Source organism: Hypanus sabinus, chromosome 3 (assembly GCF_030144855.1).
Source record: "Hypanus sabinus isolate sHypSab1 chromosome 3, sHypSab1.hap1, whole genome shotgun sequence".
In the NCBI taxonomy this organism is placed as follows: Eukaryota; Metazoa; Chordata; class Chondrichthyes; order Myliobatiformes; family Dasyatidae; genus Hypanus; species Hypanus sabinus.
In genome coordinates, this window is record NC_082708.1 from 5,355,348 (window position 1) to 5,378,062 (window position 22,715).

The 22,715-nt window shown below is 43.3% G+C and overlaps 1 protein-coding gene across 2 annotated transcripts in view; it reads right to left on the bottom strand.

Moving 5' to 3' along the window:
* Positions 1-22,715, bottom strand: part of numa1 (nuclear mitotic apparatus protein 1) — a 171,086-nt gene that overhangs the window by 89,387 nt on the left and 58,984 nt on the right. For both annotated transcript variants that reach the window (XM_059963590.1, XM_059963589.1), the window contains 4 exons: positions 21,061-21,146; positions 15,196-15,278; positions 5,321-5,347; positions 336-424 (listed from right to left, as the gene is read on the bottom strand). In XM_059963590.1, coding sequence (XP_059819573.1) covers positions 336-424; positions 5,321-5,347; positions 15,196-15,278; positions 21,061-21,146 — 285 coding nt within the window. The remainder of the gene's footprint in view (positions 1-335; positions 425-5,320; positions 5,348-15,195; positions 15,279-21,060; positions 21,147-22,715) is intronic.

The window sequence follows — 22,715 nt, forward strand, 5'->3', positions numbered from 1 at the left end:
TAAGAAGAGAAAGGGTAAGATGGGTACCAAAATAGGGAATGAAAAGGGAGGAGATGGGGTGGGAGAACTCTTCCACCTTCCCTCTCCTTATTCTGGCTTCTCCCCCTTTCCCTCTCAGACTTGACGAATGGCCTCAGTGTGAAACGTCGATTCTATGTTCCCCTCCATACCAATTGACCTGCTGAGTTCCTCCAGCATTTTATGTGTGTTACTTGAGAGTCCCAGTATCTGCAGAATCTCTTATGCTTCATGAAGAGGCACATTAAATACATCTCTCCCTCAAAACACTCTGCAGCAGCTCTGAGCACTGCATCAGGTTCAGGCCACAAACTCACCTTTGCCATCTCAAGTTCAACTTCCTCACCGCGCAAGATCTTCTGCAGGGAGACCAGGTTTCCGGCAACAGGACTGTACCTGCACCGATCTGTAAACATCGATGACAGAAGAGTCAGGATGATATTGCTCAAGGGATTCACTTGGAATATTCAAGTGCTGCTGCCCTCACTTTTCATCAGACCAAATATCGTTAAGTTGCAATCAAACGGTTGATTGGCCCACGTCAAATTCAGATTGACTTAATTATCACATATACATTGTGACCAACACATACAGCGACAGGTGTCATTTGTGTTAAGATGCAAAGATGGGATAAGGATACTCTATATCGACTGCAGCTCAGCATTCAAAACTATCAATCCCTGAAAGCTTAGCAAATAAGCTTCAAGGCCTTGGCCTTAAAACCTCCTTAGCAATTGGTCCTTGATTGAGCATATCTACATGAAATGCTGTTACAGGAAAGCAGCATCCATTATCAGGGACCTCCACCACCCAAGTCATGCTCTCTTCTCACTGCTGCCATTAGGAAGAAGGTACAGAGGCCTCAGGATCAACACAACCAAATTCAGGAAATTATTACCCCTCAACCATCAGGTTCTTGAACCAAAGGGGTTAACTTCTCTTACCTCATCACTGAAATGTTCCCACAAGCAATGGACTTACTTTCAAGGACTCTTCATCTCATGTTCTCAATATATATTGCTTATTTATTTAGAATCAGAATCAGGTTTATTATCACTGGCAGGTGACGTGAAATTTAACTTAGCAGCAGCAGCAGTTCAATGCAATACATAATATATAAGAGGACAAAAATAATAAGTAAATCAATTACACTATACATATAATGAACAGATTTTTTTTAAATGCAAAAAACAGAAATACTATATATTTTTTAAAAAGTGAGCTAGTGTCGAAGGGTTTAATATCCATTTAGGAATCGATGGCAGAGGGGAAGAAGCTGTGCCTGAGTCGCTGAGTGTGTGCCTTCAGCCTTCTGTACCTCCTACCTGATGGTACAGTGAGAAAAGGGCATGATGTCCTGGGTACTTTGTAGGGTAGTACCTAGGATGGAGCTGACTAGGTTTACAACCTTGCGCAGCTTCTTTCGGTCCTGTACAGTAGCACCCTCCTTCCCCAAACCAGACAGTGATGCAACCTTTCAGAATGCTCTCCACAGTACACCTATCGAAGTTTTTGAGTGTATTTGTTGACATTCCAAATCTCTTCAAACTCCTACTTAAGTATAGCCACTGTCTTGCCTTCTTTAAAGCTGCATTGATATGTTGGGACCAGGTTAGATCCTCAGAGATCTTGACATCCAGGAACTTGAAATTGCTCACTCTCTCCTCTTCTGATCCCTCCTGAAGATTGGTATGTGTTCCTTCGTCTCACCCTTCCTGAAGTTCAGAATCAACTCTTTCATCTTAGTGATGTTAAGTGCCAGGTTGCTGCTGCTGCACCATTACACTAGTAGGCATATCTCACTTCTGTATGCCCTCTCATCACCAACTGAAATTTTTTCCAACAATGGTTGTATCATCAGCAAATTTATAGATGGTATTTGAGCTATGCCTAGCCACAGTCATGGGTATAGAGAGAGTAGAGCAGTGAGCTAAGCACACACCCCTGAGGTGCACCAGATTTGATCGTCAGCGAGGAGGATATGTTATCACCAATCCACACAGATTGTGCTCTTCTGGTTAAGAAGTCCAGGATCCAATTGCAGAGGGAAGTACAGAGGCCCAGGTTCTGTAACTTCTCAATCAGGATTAAATGCTGAGCAACATTCAATGAACAGCATCCTGGCGTAGGTGTTCCTGTGGTCCAGGTGGTCTGAAGCTATGTGGAGAGCCATTGAGATTGCATCTGCCGTTGACCTCTTGTGGCGATAGGCAAATTGCAATGGGTCCAGGTCCTTGCTGAGGCAGGAGTTCAGTCTAGTCATGACCAACCACTCAAAGCATTTCATCCCTGTCGATGTGAGTGCTACTGGGCGATAGTCATTAAGGCAGCCCACATTATTTTTCTTAGGCATTGGTTGCCTTTTTGATCGTGCGAACTTCCAGCCGTAACAATGAGAGGTTGAAAATGTCCTTGAATGCTCCCATCAGCTGGTTAGAACAGGTTTTCAGAGCTTTACCAGGTACTCCATTGGGACCTTCCACCTCGTGTGGGTTCACTCTCTTTAAAGACAGCCTAACATCAACCTCTGAGATGGAGATCATGGTCATCAGGTGCAGCAGGGATCTTCACAGCTGTAGTTTTATTCTCCCTTTCAAACCGGGCATAGAAGGCATTGAGTTTATCTGGTAGTGAAGCATCACTGCCATTCATGCTATTGGGTTTCGCTTTGTAGCAAGTAACGTCTTGCAAACCCTGCCAGAGTTGTCGTACATTCAATGTTGCCTAAAACCTCATTCGAAATTGTCTCTTCACCATTGAAATAGCCCTCCGTAAATCTTACAATTTATCCATATCCCCGTAATCTCCCTCCACAAAGTTTGTCACTCCAATTCAAGTCTCTCGCTCACCCAAGTATTGCATGGTCCCTAGTACTAATAGATAGACTTAGAATCTCAGAATCTATCTCACATTAGGTCCACTGAAGGCTGAAGAAGACAGACTGACCTGGGGTTAGAGGACTGTGCATGTGTGTGGATGGTTGTGTAGGTAGAAGGCAAGAACGGGTCTTGTCTTGCTGTTATCGCTTGTTATGTTCTATTTTGTTGTGTCAAGCACTGTGAGCATGCTACATCAGCGCCGGAGTCTAAGCACGATGGTGCTGGTGAGACACAGTGATGTTTTATAGGCAGCTAAAAAAAACTACTGACTATTCTACTAAATATACTTTTTCTGGACTAGATCACTACAATCCACAGCCTGTAATTTCCCATTGCGCTTTTTAACTGTCTGAACAACCTGACGTTTTTGTGATACCCTAAAGGATTTGGTGAACTGAATTCTCGAGATTGCAGCTACAGCGTGGCAACCATTGCTGGAGTGAACTTAGGCTCAGAATGAAGTGGCAGGGCCCGGGTGCAGGAGCAAAAAACAAACCAATATTTAGCCGATTTAAGTGCCGAGCCAGATTAAACAGATTATGACATCAAGGCCAGAGGTGAAGGGCAGACTGGCTGACTACTGAGCAAAGCTTTACTCACATCAGCACTGAACTGACTCTGCAGCAGTGGCCTGCAGCACAGAACTGGCTCCGTGGCAAAAGACTCATCAGGGACTCTGTGGTTCATATTGTGTAATTATGGTTTACTTTTTTTTATTGTTTTAACAAATGGTTCTTGACAGCCATTGAGGTTTTTTGGTTTTTTTGTGGATTCTACTGTGTTTCTTTGTTTTGTGGCCACCTGCAAGATGAATCTCAAGGTTGTACCAGATATGGTACACACAATTTGATAATAAATGTATTTTGAACTTGAACTTATAGGCCATCCCTAGCACATCCTTTGGTATGTTGGTTGTTAATGCAAACAATACATTTCAGTGTATGCTTCAATGTACGATGATAGATAGTCTCTGTCCAGGGCCAGGAGGCTTTCTTTATTGCCAAAAGCTCAGCATTCTAAACACAGACACTTCTAGAGATCAAAGTGTTACACTTAAGTAAGTTACACTTCCAAGCAATATTCTTTGTTTAGCTTCTTATCATAAACAGGAGCCAGTGTTCAGTTAACCTACCTGGTACATCTTTGGACTGTGAGAGGAAACTGGAGGACCTGGAGAAAACCCACATTCCACAGGGAGGACGTACAAAGACTCCTTACAGAGGACACTGGGTTTGAACTCCGAACTCTGACACTCCAAGATGTAATAGCATTGCACTAACCACTACGCTATTGTGACACCAAGCTTTAAAAATAAAGCTTTACAAACAAGCACCCTCTGTACAGCACAGACTGCTGACCCATAGCACGAGGCTCCAGAGGTGCTGTGTAAGAAATGGGGTATGTTAATTGGCTTGCATCAAACTAGACAACACTGGCTAATATATGTAGTTCAAGGAAGTTTGCAGACTAGATTGATATTATCACTTAGCACATCAAATAGCTGATCTAACAATAGCTGGAAGATTTATGTACTCAGAAAGTTAGTTTCACAGCATTAATTGTGGGCGTTTGGGAACTCTGTTGCCAGAGGTGCTTAGACCAGCAGAGTGAAAAGAAGTCGGAAAAAGTATCACATGTGAAGTCACAAAGAAATGATATAAATGCAGAAAGCTGACAGGTGAGGAGCATCAGGAAGAATGGCAGAAAGATGGGTTGAACAAGCCTTCAATTTCAGTGACGGACAGTTCACCTGCAACTCATGGGTGTGTCTTTTAGCTTATAGGATTTGTACCTGCATTTTGGAAATCCTTTTTGTTTTAGAAATGGTTTGTAATTTGCAATTTTTTTAATATAAGATAGAAGTCCTCTTTTAGTTTTAATTTTTAAGAATTTCGTTTAAAATTAAACATGAATTGCTGAAAATAAATGAATTGTGTTTAAACTACTTCATTAGCTGGAAGTATCTCCTCCTTGGTAGGAAGAGGGGACCACTGCTTGAAAACTTCTTTAATCATTTACACACACACACACACACACACACACACACACACACACACAGAGAGTTCAGTACTATGTGAAAGCTGTACGCAATTATTACAACACTAGCAAAGGAGTTCCTGAAACCAATGAGCCTCAAAGACATTAAGATATTTCCACTTGAGCAGCAAACAATCTGCTGAAGAAATTCAGTGGGTCAAGCAACATCTGTGGGAATAAGGAAATTGATGTTTCAGGTCAAAGCCCAGCTCAAAACCCTGCATCAGGATACTTAGGCCTGGAATATCAGTAACTCCTTTCCTCCCACCGATATTGCTCAACTCATTGATTTTCCCCAGCAGATTGCAACCCCAGGTTCCAACATCTACAGTCTCATATCCACACCTACATTTTCACTCCAAACATTTTGGCAAAAAGACTCTTACCTGGCTGATTCTCCTGAGCCTCTGCACCTACAAACATTGAACAGGAATGTTAGTCATTCAAACCACACAGTATGCAAAACAAAGACAATGTTTAGGTAAAATAGTTTCAAGCTGCCTTGCTGCTAAATGACATAATACACACTGTCAGTCAGAAAACACAAAGCAGCCGTGATCAGATTGCCTCTGGCTATGGCTTCCAGAGTTCAACGGACTCCCACGCCTCTCTCAACCACACTTCCCAGACAGTGTTGGTCATTAACACAAGCAACGTATTTCACTGCCTGCTTCATCGTTTTGACATATATCTGAGAAATAAAGCAAATGTTTCTTTTAATCTTTGAAGAGCTAGTGTTCAGGCTTACAGAACCAGTGCTGTAAGATTGTATGGCCCTTTTGGCACTAGATAGACACAATGTTCCCTCTGAATCAGAATCATATCACTGGCATATGCTGTCATACTAGTTGTTTTGTGGCAGCAATACATTGTAAAACATAATTAAAACACCATACATTGCAAATATAATATTTCTAAAAAAGTGAGGGGAAGCTGTTCCTAAAACATTGTGTGTCTTCAGGCTCCTGTACCTTCATCCCGATAGTAACTATGAGAATATTAAATTTAATTTTACATATACTGTATATTTCTTATTGTAATTTATAGTTTATCATTATTTATTGCCATGTACATACAGCTGCCACAAAACAACGTATTTCATGGCGTACACTAGGATGTTAAATCTGATTCTGATTCAGAGGGGACTATTAGTCTTGGTGATGACAGTGCCTAATCATGGATGCCTGTTTTAAGGCATCATCTTTTGAAGGTGGGTAGGCTAGTGACCATGATGAAGCGACTGAGCTGGAACCCCCTGCAGCATTTTCTGATCCTGTGCAGTGGTCCCTCCATACCAGACAGTCATGCAACCAGTTAGAATGTTCTCCACCATAAATCTGTAGAAATTTGTGAGTCTTTGTTGACATAACAAATCCCTCAAACTCCTGGTGAAATATTGCTGCTGCCATGTCTTCAATATGCTGAGCCGAGGATAGATCTGCAGAGATGTTGGCACCTAGGAACTTGAAATGGCTCACCTTTTCCACTGCTGACACCTTGATGAGGACAGGCATGCAGGAGAGATTTACCAGGATGCTGCCTGATTTAGGAATATGCCTTCAAGCTAAGCCGTCCAGCAGCCCTCAAAAACTCTGATTTAACCCCATGCTCCCTTCTCACTGCAGCCTCAGGACACTCCTCCCGGCTTCAGGAACAGTTAATGGACTTCAACAGAGGGGCTATCTTGCATTTAACTCTATTTATATAAACTTTGAACTTTTTTTGTGTACACTTTTTTTGGTGAGTGTTTGGAATGCACTGCCAGGGTTGGTGCTGGAGTTAGATGCAATAGAGGCAATTGTGGGGCACTTGGAAAGCCAAATGAGTATAAAGTTGAAAGTTTGAAGTAAACTTATCAAAGTACATGTTTATCACCATATAGAACATAGAGATTAATTTTTTTGCAGGTATTCACAGTAAATACAAGTATCAATGAAAGACCTCACACAATGGGACAAACAACTTGGTGTTCAAAAGGCAACAAACCGTGCAAATACAAAATTAAAAATAACTAATAATAATTTAAAAAGCAATAAATATCAAGAACATGAGATGAAAAGTCCTTGAAAGTGAGTCTATAGGTTGTGGGAACAGCTCACGGTTGGGATGAGTAAAGTTATCCCCCCTGGTTCAAGAGCTTGTTGGTTGAGAGCTACGCACAGAATGGATGTGAAGACATGCGGGACTAGATTAGTTAGATGTTTAGTCAAAAGCTTAATTAGTTCAGCACCACATGAAGGGCCTGTTCTTGTGCTGTACTTCTAATGTTCTTACTTTTCTTTGTCCTCTCTCCCATTTCCCTCACCACATTCAGCGCACTTTTGAGCAGAAAAGGCTCCTAATGACCATATTCAATACACCACAGCTCCTTTACATACAGCAGTATGGCTTAGTCCAGGCCCTTCGCTCCACAACATTATGCTGACCATTTAACCGACTTCAAGATCAATCTAACCCTTCCTTCCCACATAGCTTCTACTTTTCTATGTGCTTATCTAAGACTCTCTTAAATGTCCATATCACCACCCCGGCACAAACCACTCTGTAAAAACACTATCTCTTGACATTCCCTCCCCCCTTACACTTTCCTCCACCTGAAAACTATGCCCCTTATATTAGTCATTTCTGCCCTGGGGGAAAGTCTCTGGCTGTCCACTAGATCTATTCTTATCACATCAATTCAGCTCTCATCCTGCTCTTCAAAGAGAAGAGCCTTAGCTTACTCAACCACTCATAGTCATAGAAAAGTACAACACAGAACTAGGCCTTTCTGCACATCTAGTCCACGCCAATGACCAGCATTGGGACTATAGCCCTACCATCCACATACCTATCCGAACTTCCCTTGAACGTTGAAATCGAACACCACTTGAAACTGGCAGTTCATTCCACACTCCCATGACCCTCTGAGTGAAGTTTCCCCACATGTTCCCCTAAACCTTTCCACTTTCACCCTTAACTCATGTCCTCTGGTTGTAGTTCCACCCAACCTCAACAGAAAAAGTCTGCTTGTATTTACCCTATATATACCCCTTATAATTTTGTATACCTTTATCAAATCTCCCCGCAAATTTCTATGTTTTCAGGAACAAGGTCCTACCCTATTCAATCTTCCCTTATAACTCAGGTCCTCCAGACCTGACATTTTCTCTGTACTATTTCAACCTTATTGACATACCTCCCGTAGGTAGGTCACCAAAACGGCACATGTACTCCAAATTAGGCCTCACCAACGTCCTGATCTACTTGTGACACTACTTGCAATGAATTAGGGACCCGTATTCCCAGACCTCTTTGTTCTCCAGCACTCCTCGGTGTCCTACCCTTCACTGTGTAAGACCTACCCCAGTTGGTCCCACTGAACTGTAACACCTCACACCTGTCTACATTAAATTCCATCTGACATTTTTCAGCCCATCTTTCCAGCTGGTCCAGATTCCATGGCATGCTCTGATAGTCTTCCTTGTAGTCCATAACAACCCCAATCTTGGTGTCATCTGAAAATGTAACCATATTATCATCCAGATTGTTGATATGGATGACAAACAACAAGGACCCAGCACTGATCCTCGCGGCACATTAGTCACAGGCCTCCAGTCAGAGAAGCAACCATCTACTTCCACAGGGTAACGTAACTGGTGGAAATGCACAACCATCGACAATGAGTTGGGGTTTCACTTTAAGAAACTGCTCTGATATGATGACTTAATTACATGAAGTACCCTTATCGCGGTTTGTATTAAGGTTTTGGAGTACAATTTCCTTTGTTTACCTGGATGACATAGCTGTCACCAGTGCATCCAAATCCAAACACATATCTCATCTCTACACACACTGAGCTCTTAAGCCACCGCAGGTTGATTATTAACCTTGCTAAATGCCAGTCTGGATTGTCAACCATTGACTTTCTCAGCCATTGCATCTGTGCAGAAGGTGCAAAACCCCTCCCATCAAAAGTAGCATTTATTATGGATTTCTCACTGCTCCGCACTACTAAAAAATTACAGGAGATTTTAGATATGGTGAATTCCATGAGCTGCTAAATTTATGCTCCCTCTGTATGGTGCACTTAAAGGCAATACCCCTAATCACATGCTTGATTGGACTGCAGACATGACCGGTGCATTTGATGACAACAAGCAAGCTCTTTTTAACATGACCCTACTAGCACACCCACTCCCCAAAGCTCCCACAGCCATTGCTACTGACACTTCAGACCATGCTGTAGGTGCTGTGTACAAACAATTGGTTGCAGGCATGTGGCAGCTGTTCCCATTCTTCAGCTGGCTGCTCCACCCCTCACCCCCCCAAAAGGAAGTACAGCCTGCCTAACCATGAGCTTCTTGGTTTCTATCTGGCTGTCCGTCATTTTCATTTCCTTCTCAGCATTTGTTGATCACAAACCCCTCGTGCATATGATGGACAAATTATAAGACCCTTGGTCTGCACGGCAGCAACACCACCTGTTCTACATATCTGAGTTCACAATGGATATACAACATATCAAGTGGAAAAATAATGCCGTGGTTGATTGCCTCTCATGGCCAGCCACTGAGACCGTACACATTGGGGCTGATTTCGTCGGCATGGCAGCCGACCAAGCTACTGACCCAGAGCTCCAGGATTACCAAACAGCAGTTTCGCACCTGTGGTTGGCTGACAGTAAGTTCGGGAAAGCTGGGTTTCTCTCCTATATGAAGCCTCAACTGGTCGCCCTCGCGCCACACTGTCCGCAAGCTGGAGACATACTGTTTTCAACTCCATACATAGCTTCTCGCATCCAAGCCGAAAAGCCTCACAGAAACTGGCTGCACTGAAGTTTGTGTGACACAGCCTTAGTATGGACGTGCATGATTGGACTGCAGCCTGTGTGGAGTGCCAGTGGGCAACAATTAGCCGTCATGTTCAGGCACCACTGGCATCTTCTGAGGTCCCTGCACAATGGATTGACCATGTCAAAGTGAATCTTGTTGGTCCTCTACCCTCCCCCTTACAGTTTGAGCTGCTTATATTTCAATGCAGTAAGTATTGTAGGAAAGACAGATGAGCTCAGGACATAGATCAACAACAGATATTATAATATTGTAACCATTAGTGAGATTTGGTTGCAGGAGGGACAAGACTGGCAGCTCAACATTCCATGATTCTGTTGTTTTAGATGTGACAGACTGGGAGGGATTAAAGGAGGAGTGGTGTTACTAGTCAGGGAAAATGTCACAGCAGTGCTCTGTCAGGACACACTGAAGAACTCAACTTTGTGAGGTGTTACGGGTGGAACTGAGAAATAAAAAACGTATGATCACGTTCATGGGACTACTTTACAGACCAGTCAATAGTCCTAGAAGTTTAGAGGAGCAAATTTGTAGAGATCACAGACTGTTGCGAGAAACTTAAGGTTGTTACAATAGGTGTTTTTAAACTTTCTACATATTGACTGGGGATCCCATACTGTAAAAGGACCAGATGGGATAGTTTGTCAGATGTGTTCAGCAAAGTTTCCTTCATCAGTATGTAGAAGCCCCAATGAGAGAGCATGCAATACTGGATCTGCTGTGTAACCTTAAACTATATAATCTTCCTATTTCTGGCCATTCTGAGATCACAACCCCTGAGGACCTGTCCTTTAACTTAGCACCTAATTAATGCCTTTGAATGGAAAATCCTACAAAAGGTAGTGGATTCGGCCCAGTACACAACAGGCAAAGCCCTCCCAGCTATTGAGCACATCTGCAAGAAACGCTGTCATCAGAAAGCAGCATCTATCATCAGAGATCCTCAGCACCCAGGCCATGCTCTTTTCTCACTGCTGCATCACGCAGAAGGCTCAGGACTCACCACCACCAGGTTCAAGAACAGTTACTACTCCGCAGCTATCAGGCTCTTGAACCAAAAGGATAATTATACTCCTCTACTGAGATCTTACCTCACTTTAAGGACTCTTTATCTTGTTAATTCATGCTCTTGTTATTTATTGCTATGGAACACTTACCCAACAGGCTGGTATATGTCTAGGGGAAAAAGGGATCCAGCCACTCTCCAACCCACCTCCCGTACACGCAGGTGCTGTGAGAATCGAGTTTACGCCTCGAGCCCGCCAACAGTATCAAATCCACAACAAATACCGTTATGAAATACACTTTAAAGAGTTTACTAAAATTAAAAAGAGTAGTAAGCAATACAATATATATACACAAGGAAAAAAACAAAAGGCGCCACTTATCAAAGTTCAGTCTGTTTAGTGCACTCGTGGGAGCTCAATCAACGAACCAATCGACCCCTCCGGCCGTCGCACCTGGGACCACCCCGGTGGTCTTACGAGCAGTCCAGCACACGTCCACCTTCCTCGACGTCTTCCTCCCGACCCCTCCAAAAAACCCGCGAAAACCCCTCCCCCAAGTTCCCAGCATCACAAGACACAATGACATTCCCCATTGATTAACAAATGAATACAATTACCATATCAGCCATTCTAAAGTGAAACAACGGCTAGAGAAACACTTATCCGACAAAGAAACATTCCTACTCGTAACAAACCAGAGGCCATTTTGAGTAACATCGGGAGGAAGACGTCGAGGAAGGTGGACGTGTGCTGGACTGCTCGTAAGACCACCGGGGTGGTCCCAGGTGCGACGGCCGGAGGGGTCGATTGGTTCGTTGATTGAGCTCCAACGAGTGCACTAAACAGACTGAACTTTGATAAGTGGCGCCTTTTGTTTTTTTCCTTGTGTATATATATTGTATTGCTTACTACTCTTTTTAATTTTAGTAAACTCTTTAAAGTGTATTTCATAACGGTATTTGTTGTGGATTTGATACTGTTGGCGGGCTCGAGGCGTAAACTCAATTCTCACAGCACCTGCGTGTACGGGAGGTGGGTTGGAGAGTGGCTGGATCCCTTTTTCCCCTAGACATATACCAGCCTGTTGGGTAAGTGTTACATTTGTGGGGGCTCGTCCGGGATCTCTCTCGGAACGGGGTGTCCTCCGTCACCCGGATGGTGTGGCGAGTGCTTTTGGAGCAGCCAACATCAAACTCGCCCCGAGAAAAAACAGCTTCCATCTTCAGCATCTTCTCCACTAGCCTGCGTTTCCACTCCAGCGACACTGGGGAATCCCCGAAGTTAAAGGCTTCAGCGGTCAGCTCCCTTCGATGCTCCGATCCCTCCCCATTAGGGGTCCGCACTGGTGCGCTGGACATTACCGTCACCGGGAACAGATGTGCCAGCGGCATTCCCCTCTTAAAGGTGATTTCTCTTGCCGTGGTGTTCCTGACACTTATAGCTATACGCCTCGCATGTACCACCCCTGGTCTCTGCACTTCGGGCCTCACCAGCGCCCCCGCCGGAAATCGTGTCTCCCCTTCAAGATCGTCTGGGGCGTCTACTAACAGGGCTTCTCCCGTCGGCACTCCTGGGAATCTGGGGGTCCCCATCACTAGGGCTACCTCCCCGGGTCGGATCACCTTGGGCCTCGCCTGCGTACACCACACCGTCCCTCGTTTACACTCCGGGTCCAGCCCTTGGGAGGCAACCCCTTCTGCGAACACTGCTCGAAACACTGGATGCACCGAGAGGGTCTCCAGAAAGTCTTCCCCCCCTTTCTTCTTACAAGCTCCCAGGAGCCGTCGCACAACTGGGGAGTTAGTCCCCACCAGGAGGGCAGCACCACCGGTTTCCACCGGGTCAGGACACACCAACACCAACATCTCAATAGCTTCCGACACTCCCACGTCGCCCTCCGAGAACTCCAATCTCACCGATAGGTACCCATCGTACGGGTAGTCACCCTCGCTCACACCCCAAATCTGCAGGGCGTCAAATGGTGTTACGGGCAAATGCTTTAGATGTTGATTGTAGAAAGACCGGTACAATAAGGTCACCTGTGATCCTGTATCAAGAACGGCTTTTGCGTAAATTCCCTCTATCCGTAGACCCACACTGGCACGGGGTCCTACCAGCCCATCCGGAACAGAGGCGTGGGCACCTGGTGGTCTTCCGGCTGATCTCTGGGAACTTGTTCTTCCAGAGGCTCCAGTCCGTTCCCTCACTGAGCCTCTCCTAAGTTTCCCGACACCTCTCCCTTTTTAGTCATAGGGGGGCTTGTCCTCCGCGGGACTCCTTGTCTCTCACAATCCCACCTAAAGTGACCCTCCTCTCCACAGCTATAGCACACCCTCGGCCTTCCACAATCCCGCCTGAAATGCCCCTCCCCCAAGTTCCCAGCATCACAAGACACAATGACATTCCCCATTGATTAAAAAATGAATACAATTACCATATCAGCCATTCTAAAGTGAAACAACGGCTAGAGAAACACTTATCCGACAAAGAAACATTCCTACTCGTAACAAACCAGAGGCCATTTTGAGTAACATACCCAGGACATTTTGAGTAACATACCCAGGACATTGTACAGCTATTTATTTATATTTGCACAGATTGTTGTTTTCTTTGCTTGCTCCCGAATTGATCCTGTTATAGTTACTATTGTAATGATTCGCTGAGTATGCCCGATATCTCAGGGTTGTATGTGATGACATGTATGTACTCCGATAATAAATTTTACTTTGAACTTATAACTTTCTAAATCACTCTTCGTACCCACGTCAATGATGCCTACAGGAACCACGACATATGGCCGTCACCCTCTCACTTAAGAATGCTGACTGTCTGGACCCTGGCACCCAGGAGATATTATACCATCCAGGAATCTTGTTCTCATCCACAGAACCTCCTTTCTGTTCCCTTAACGAATCCCCTATTACCACAGCTTGCCACATTCCACCCCCCCACCACCAAGTCACAAAGGCAAGACATGTGCCAGAGACCAAACTGCTGTGACTTTCCTCTGCTAGTGGCATACTTGTTGTTCAGGGGGATGGCCACAGGGGTACTGTGCTCTGGTTGTTTAACCCCTTTCCCCTTGCTGACTGTCACCCAGTTTCACGTGCCCTGCAACTTGGGTGCAAGTATGTCCTATCTGTATGTCCTATCTCTCACCCCTTCAGCCTCCCAAATGATCCAGAGTTCATCCAGTTCCAGCTCCAACTCCTTAACAGAGATTGTTAAAAGCTGAGGCTGGATGCACTTCTCGCAGGTGTAGTTGTCAGGGTCACCGAAGGTCTCTTTGCCTTCCCACATCCTGCAAGAGGAACATTCAACTGTCCTGCCTGGCATCCTTATTGTTCAAAGAGAGCAAATGTTAAAAAGGAAAAACAATAAATACAATGTGGGGGGGAAAACCTACAGCTTTTCACTTTCTCTCACCCAAGCCTTTCCTCACTGAAGCCTCAAAGAGCTAAAGCCTCATTCTAACACTGCCCACTCCGATATATTTGCCTTGGCCTTATTTTAATTTGTTCATGATCGCTTAAAACTCCAAACTGATGGCAGCTGATGCCTTATGTACTCAATTGGAGAAACTGAGTGAGCTACATCTGCTCAAGCTTTGGATCTCCAATTAGCCACGCCTCAAAACCCCAATTACTGCAAGCCAATGCCTTATGCACTCGATCGGCAAAGCTGAGTGAGCTACATACTTTCACGCTTCTGATCTCCGAATGGCCACTAATTAAAAAGGGTTTTCAAATGGATCCATTCTGAAGGCACAGTCACAGAAAACATTTATCACGCTAGAACTAAGTGTGAGAAAGAAATGCAAACTGGTCCAAATCAGTTACTACCCTTCAACCATCAAACTCTCGAATAAAAGGGGATAACTACACTCAATTAAGGACTCTTTTATCTTGTTATTCCATACATGTTATTTATTGCTATTTATTCAGATCTGCATTTGCACAGTTTATTATCCATTGATCCTGTTTACAGTTACTGTTCTATAGATCTGCTGAGTATGCCCACAGAGAAAGAACCTCAGGGTTGTATGTGGTGACATGTATGTATAATAAATTTTACTTAGAACTTTATCTAAGTCGGGTGGGGTTGTGGGCAAGCCACTGTTTGACAGAGAGCAGAAAATGTTTTTGTTTAGTGTTGGCTCATTAGAGATGTGGAGACAAATCTTCAACACCAAACACCCATTCCATATGGATTCAATCATCTTTGACCAGGCAAAACATGCCAAGCTTACCAGTTCAGTCAATTCCTTCAACAGTAATTTCTATAAAAGAACTTCAGTAAATTATCTTTTAATGAAATAAAGCTGACTGGAGCAAAAACACAAGGAGGCGCTCAGCCAAGATTAAAATAACTGCAAATTAAATACACAATCACCTTTGGGCATGCAATTTCTGTAATGCTTACATTCTAAGAAGTCACAGATGAACTGGAATCGCTCTTCCATGGACTTTGTCTCGAGTACCTGGGAAGCATTTTCTTTTCCACTTCTGCAATATGAAAAATCATTAATTATTAAAGAGTAAACACAAGAGCTTCTGCAGATCAGCACACAAAATGCTGGAGGAACTCAGCATTAACTGTTAATGAATAAGCAGTTAATTCTATCACCTGAAATTCTTCACTGGCAATCATAACTGGTCTCAGCCCAAAACATCGACCGTTTATTCCTCTCCACAGATGCTGCCTGACTTGCTGAGTTCCTGTAGCATTTTGTGTATGTCTCTCTAGACAGATAAAGCTTCAAAGACTGTACTATCTCATAACAATTTTCCCACAGTAATACAGCACAGAACTGTATAGTGCTGCATGTACAATACAATGGACTCAGTCTGCACTGTTATGGCCCTTACACTTTATTGTCTTTCTGCACTGCACTTCTTCTGTAACTGTAACACTTAATTCTGCATTCTGCTATTGTTTTTCCCTTACTGTTGTAATAAAGTGATCGGTTTGAATAGTGTGTCTGCCGGCACTTGATTGCGGAGGAGATTATGGAGTAAGTTGGAGGTAGTCCGCTGTGGACTTTACCCACCAATTTTAAAAAGCAAGCGGAGCCTGCAGCACTTGTCCACGGCACGTGAGATTGCTTGGGTTAATAAGCAAGGGCCAATAAAAACAAACAAGGTAGAAAGGGATTAGAGGTCTTGGTCAGTGAATATAGGGAGTTAGAGAAGAGGCTGAAAAGCAGGACCTCCATGGTAGTAATCTCTGGATTACTCCAAGTACCACGTGCTAGTCAGGGCAGGAACAGGATGATATTATAGATGAATGAGTGGCTGAGGGAGTGAAGCAGGGAGCAAGGTTTTACATCTCTCAATGGCTGGGATCTCTTCTGGGGAACATATGACTTGTACAAAAAGGATGGGTTACACCTGAACCCGAGGAGACCAATATCCATGCAGGCAGGTTTGCTAGAGCTGTTGGGAAGGGTTTAAACTAATTTGGCAGGGGAGTGGGAACCAGAGTGAATGGACTGAGAATGAGGCAGTTGGTATACAACTAGATGCAGTGTATAGTGAGAATGTCAGGAAGGACAGGCAGATGATAGGGGAAAATTGCAGTCAAGGGATGAGGTGAAGTATAACATCAGGGCAAAATCCAAAAGGATGACAAATACAGGAGTGAAGGTGTTGTTTTTGAATGCACGCAGTATACAGAATAAGGTGGATGATCTTGTAGCACAGTTAGGTTAGCAGGTATAACATTGTGCCCCTCACTGAGATGTGTCTGAAATATCATAGCTGGGACCTTAACATCCGATTTACACTATGTATTGAAAGAAGAGGCAGGTAGACAGAGAAGGTGGGAGACTCTGTTAGTCGAAAATGAAATGCAATCCCCAGAAAGTGGCAACAGGATTTGAAGATGTGGAATCCTTGGGGGTAGAGTGAAGAAACTGCAGGGTAAAAAGACCCTGCTGGGAGTTATATACAGGACTCTGGACAGTAGCCAGGATGTGGGATCCAAATTTCATTGGGAAATAGTAAACGCATATAATAAAGGCAATGTTCTCATATTCATGGAGATTTCAATATGGAGATAGATTAGGAAACTCAGTTCAGTGGTGGATCTCAAGAGAGGGAATCTGTAGAATGCCTATGAGATGGCTTTTTAAAGCAGCTTATGGTTGAGCCCACTTAGGAAAAGGCAATTCTGGATTAGGGTTTGTGTAATGAACAAGATTTGATGAGGGAGTTGAAGATAAAGGAACCCTTGGGAGGTAGTGATCATAATGATATAATTTACCCTGCAGTTTGAGAGGGAGAAGATAAAGTCAGGTGTATCAGGCATAACAGAGGAGCTGGTCAAAGTTGATTGGAAGGGGACACTAGCAGAACAGCAACGGCTGGAGTTTCTAGGGGCAGTTCGGAAGGCACGGGATAGATACATCCAAAGATGAAGAAGTGTTCTAAATGAAGGATGATGCAACTGTGGGTTAGAAGGAAAGTCAAAGCTAACATACTGTAAAAGCAAAAGACAGGGCATATAATATAGTAAAAATCAGTGGGAAGACAGAGAATTGGGAAGCTTTTAAAAACCAATAGAAAGCGACTAAAAAAAAAAGATGAACTATGAAAGTAAGCTACCAAAAAGGATATCATAAAGTTTTTTTTCAGATATATAGAGTAAAAGAGAGGTGAGAGTAGATATTGGACAACTGGAAAATGACACTGGAGAGGTAGTAATGGAGGACAAAGAAATAACAGATGAAGTATTCTGCGTCAGTCTTCACGGAAGTGAGTGTAATTGCTACTATTAAGGAGAAGGCGCTTAGGAAGCTGAATGGTCCGAAGGTAGATAAATCACCTCAAACAGATGGACTGCACCCCAGGATTCTGAAAGAGGTAGCTGAAGAAATTGTAAAGGCATTAGTAATGATCGCTCAAGAATCGTTACATTTTGAAATGGTACTGGAGGAATGCAAATATGACGTTAGCGTTCATTTCGAGAGAACTAGAATATAAGAGCAAGAATGTAATACTGAAGCTTTATAAGGCATTGGTCAGACCACACTTGGGAGTATTGAGAGCAGTTTTGGACCCCTTGTCTGAGAAAAGATGTGCTGGCATTGGAGAGAAGAATAATTCCAAGAGTGAAAGGGTTAACATATGAGGAGCGTTTGATGGTTCTAGGCTTGTACTTGCTGGAGTTTACAAGAAAGTGGGGGGGGGGGGGGATCTCACTGAAACCATTTGCATATAAAAGAACTAGACAGAGTGGATTGGAAGAGGATATTTCCTAGAGCAGCTGAGTCTCGGACCAGGAGGGCACAGCCTCAGAATAGAGGGATGTCCATTTAGAACAGAGATGATGAAAAGGAATTTCTTTAGCCAAAGAGTGACAAATCTGTGGAATGCATTGCCAAAGAAGGCTGTGAAGGCCCAGTCATTGGGTACATTTAAAGCAGAGGTGGACAGGTTCTTGCTAAGTCAGGGCATCAAAGGTTACAAGCAGGAGAATGGGCTTGAGGAGGATAATAATCTGCCATGATGAAATGGTACAGCAGACTCAATGGGCTGAGTGGCCTAATTCTGCTCCGATGTTTTACGGTTTTATGGACTTAAAACCAGTTTTTCCACAATACCTCAGTATATGAGACAAGGATAAACTAATTCCTTTGTACTTGTAACAAGAAGTGGGAAAACAAGAGAGAACAAAGGGAATGTTCATGATAGGATGGACACTGAAGTTTTCTAGGTGATATAATCCTTTCTAAGGAGGTTGAAGAAGCTGGACTATGCATATCAATACTTACAACCTTCTACACACGTGCAGTAAAGCATGCAAATTTGCTGCATCACTGCACAGTATGGAAACCACAATGTGGGAAAAAGAAACTGCTATAGTGGGTAGTCAAAACTGCACAATGCATCACCAGCACCAGCCACTCTGCCATCATATAAAAAGGTATCAGAAAGGGGCCAGGCATACTATGAAGGATCCCACCCAGAGGGAGGAGGCTACGTAGCATCTGTTAGATCTGACTGTTTAATTCTCAGATGTAATGTTGCAGTTCTATAAAATCTCAGTTAGAACACACTTGGAGTATTGTGTTCAGTTCTGGTCACATTATTATTGGTAGGATGTGGAAAGACCTATCCTGGGTCCAATACGCAAGTGCAATTATAAAGAAAGCACGGCAGCATCTCTACATCCTCAGGAGATTGCTAAGGGTTCAACATAACAGCTAAAACTTTTTAGAAACTTATATAGATGTGTGGTAGAGAGCAGATTGACTGTAGCATGGCCTGGTATGGAAACACCAATGGCCTTGAACGGAAAATCCTACAAAAAGCAGTGGATACGGCACAGTACATCACAGGTAAAGCACCCACTGCCATTGAGCACATCTGCACGGAGCGTTATCGCAGGAAAGCAATACTTATCATCAGGGACCCCGCCAACCAGGACATGTTCTCTTCTTGCTGCTGCCATCAGGAAGAAGGTACAGGAGCCTTAGTTCTCACACCACCAGGTTCAGGAACAGTTACTACCCCTCAACCATCAAGCTCTTGAACTAAAAGGGATAACTTCATTTGCCCCTTCACTGAAATGTTCCCACAATCTATGGACTCACTTTCAAGTGTTCTTCATCTCATTTTCTTGACAGTTACTGCGTATGTATGTATGTATGTATGTATTTATTTATTATTCTTTCTCTTTTTTTTGTATTTGCACAGTTTGTTGTCTTTTGCACATTGGTTGCTTGCCTTGATGGTGCAGTCTTTCATTGATTCCATTATGGTTATTATTTTATTAAGGATTTATTGAGTATGCCTGTAAGAAAATGAATCTCATGTTGTATATGGTGACATATATGTACTTTGATAATGAATTCACTTTGAACTTCGAATCGGCAGAGGGGGTCCAGAGGAGATTTACCAGGATGCTACCTGGATTAGAAGGCATGTCTTATGAGGATAGGTTGAGTGAGCTAGGGTTTCTCTCTGAGGAAGAGGTTGAGAAGTGACTTGTTAGAAGTGTACAAGATGATTAAGAGACAGATTGGATAGCCAGAAAATTTAAGGTGACTGGAGGAAAAGTATAAGGGGGGATGTTGGATGTAAGTGGTAAGAGAGACTAATATTTTAGGGACATTTAAGAGATTCTTAGATAGGTACATAGATGACAGAAAAATGGAGGACTATATGGAAAGGAAGGATTAGATTAATCTTAGAGAGTAGGTTAAAAGGTCAGCACCCCACCTGTGTTCTATGTTCTGTATGGAAGGATGATATTTTCTACATTAGTTCCTCTATTAAAAAAGACATAAATCAAGTAGACAGCCAGAGACTTTTACCCAGGGCAGAAATGACTAATATGAGGGGGCATAATATTAAGGTGACTGGAGGGAAGTATAGGGATAATGTCAGAGGTAAGTTTTTATACAGAGAGTGATTGGTGCATGGAACTGAGATGCTGGTCAAGGCAGATACATTACAGACGTTTAAGAGACATTTACATGGATGACAGAAAAATCAAATGAATAAGCAAAGATACTTGTATGTACACCAAGTGTGTAAGGTATACAAGATAACAGGCACATTTAAAGTGGACAGCCAGAAACTTTTTCCCAGGGCAGAAATAGCTAATACAAGAGGGCATAATTTTAAGTTGATTGTTGGAAAGTATAAGGGGAATGTCAGAGGTATGTATTTTTTTTACATTGAGAGTAGTGGGTGTGCTGACAGTAGTGTTAAAAGCAGATAGATACATTAGGGACATTTGTCACATGTACTTTGGAACATACAGTGAAAAGCATCATTTGCATCAACGACCAACTCAGTCTAAGGATGTGCTAGGGCAGTGACAACACACTTCTGCCACCAACGTAGCATGCCTACAATTCACTGACCCTAACCCATCATCTTTGGAACATGGGAGGAAATTGGAGCACCCAGAGGAAACTCACATGGTCATAGAGAGAACATACAAACTCCTTACAGACAGCGGGGGGAATTGAACCTTCATCAGTGGCACAGTAATAGTGTCACGCTACTTTGAAGAGGGTTAGCCAGATTTTTGTGTCAAAACACTGGGAGTAGGATTTGAACCAAATAATTTCTACCAAAGCTAGACTGGTGTCCACTGAGCCGTGGTCGAACAGGACACAATGCACTTGGGATACTTCCACTAATTACAATCTGTTGTAACTTCCCTACCATGACACAAACCTGGGATGATTTCAATAATTATTGCTTAATCCTACCCAGAACTATAAAATATCAACTTTGACTAAAAGCTCTTGAATAAAGTTGTGTTACTCACATCTTGCACACTATACTGACGAACACAGCACAGTCCTGGAGAGCTGCCAGACCTCCTATTTCTTCTGACAATTTAAGGCTGTTAATCTGTATAAAAAACAAAAAGGCAAAACCTTAAGTGAGCAAGTTAAAATCTTGAAAGTTAACGATTTGCAACGTAGGCAAAGGGTATTGCCACGTTCTGTGTAACTTAAAAATAAAAAAACCTCCCACATAGATCCCATGCTCAAGTTAGTGTTAATGCCAAAAGTAAAGCAAATTCCCACTAATTTTTCACATTACAAAATTAGTTAGATATTGTTAGTTAGAAACAAGGAACATAGAACAGTACAGGCCTTTTCATAAGACCATAAGACACAGGGCCCAATAAAGCCATTTGGCCCATCGAGTCTGCTCTGCCATTCAGTCATGGCTAATCATTTTTTCCCCTCTCCAGCCCCACTCCCCGACCTTCTCCCTGCAATCTTTGATGCTATGTCCAATCAGGAACCTATCAATCTCTGCCTTAAATGCACCCAATAACCTGGCCTCCACAGCTCATAACAAATTCCACAAATTGACCATCCCCTGGCTAAAGAGATTTCTACACAACTGTTTTAAATGGACACCCCTCAATCCTGAGGCTGTGCCCCCTTGTCCTAGACTGACTCACCATGGGAAACATCCTTTCCACATCTACGCTATCTAGGCCTTTCAACATTCAAAAGGTTACAATGAGATTTCCCCCCCACCCCATCCTTCTAAATTCCAGTGAGTAAAGACCCAGAGCCATCAAATGTTCTTTGTACGATAACCCTTGCATTGCTCCCTGTTACTATTGATGGTGAGGACGTGGATGTGGGGAGAACCTACAAATACCAGGGGGTGCACTTGGATGACAAGACTTGAGTGGAGCACCAACACAGAGGCTCTGTATAAGAAAGGCTAGAGTTGCCACTACTTCCTGAGGAGACTGAGGTCCTTTGGAGTATGCAGGCCTCTCCTTTACAAGTTCTAATAGTCTGTTGTTGCCAATACAACCTTCTATGCAGTGGTGTGCTGGGGCAATGGCTTCAACACAGGAGATGCCAAGAGGCTCAATAAACTGATCAGAAACACTGGCTCTGTTATAGGAGTCAAACTGGACTCACTGGAGGCTGTGGTAGAACAAAGGACCCTATGGAAAATCCTGGCAATTCTGGACAATGTTTCCCATCCCCTGCATGACACCTTGGCTGAACAGAGAAGCACTTTCAGTAACCAACTAAGACAACTGTGCTGCTCCAAAGAGCACTCTATGAAGTCATTCTTATATAGAATGACCATTAGGCTCTATATTGAGTCAACCTATAGCCAGGGAAGTGCTGAACTCTCCTGTTAGAATGTTTAGGAACTTATTTTTTTATTTTTTCTACTTCTCTACTAATATTTGTATCTGTGCACTAGTAATGTCACTGTAATTTCCTTTGGGATCAATAATGTATCTATCCTTTCATTTCCAGAAACATCCTTGTGAACCTCCTCTGAACCCTCTCCAGTGCCAGCACATCTTTTCTTAAAGAGCCCAAAACTGTTCACAATACTCAAAGTGAGACCTCACCAGTGCCTTGTAAAGCCTCAGCACCACATCCCTGCTCTTGTATTCTAGATCTCTTGAAATGATTGCTAACAGAGCAT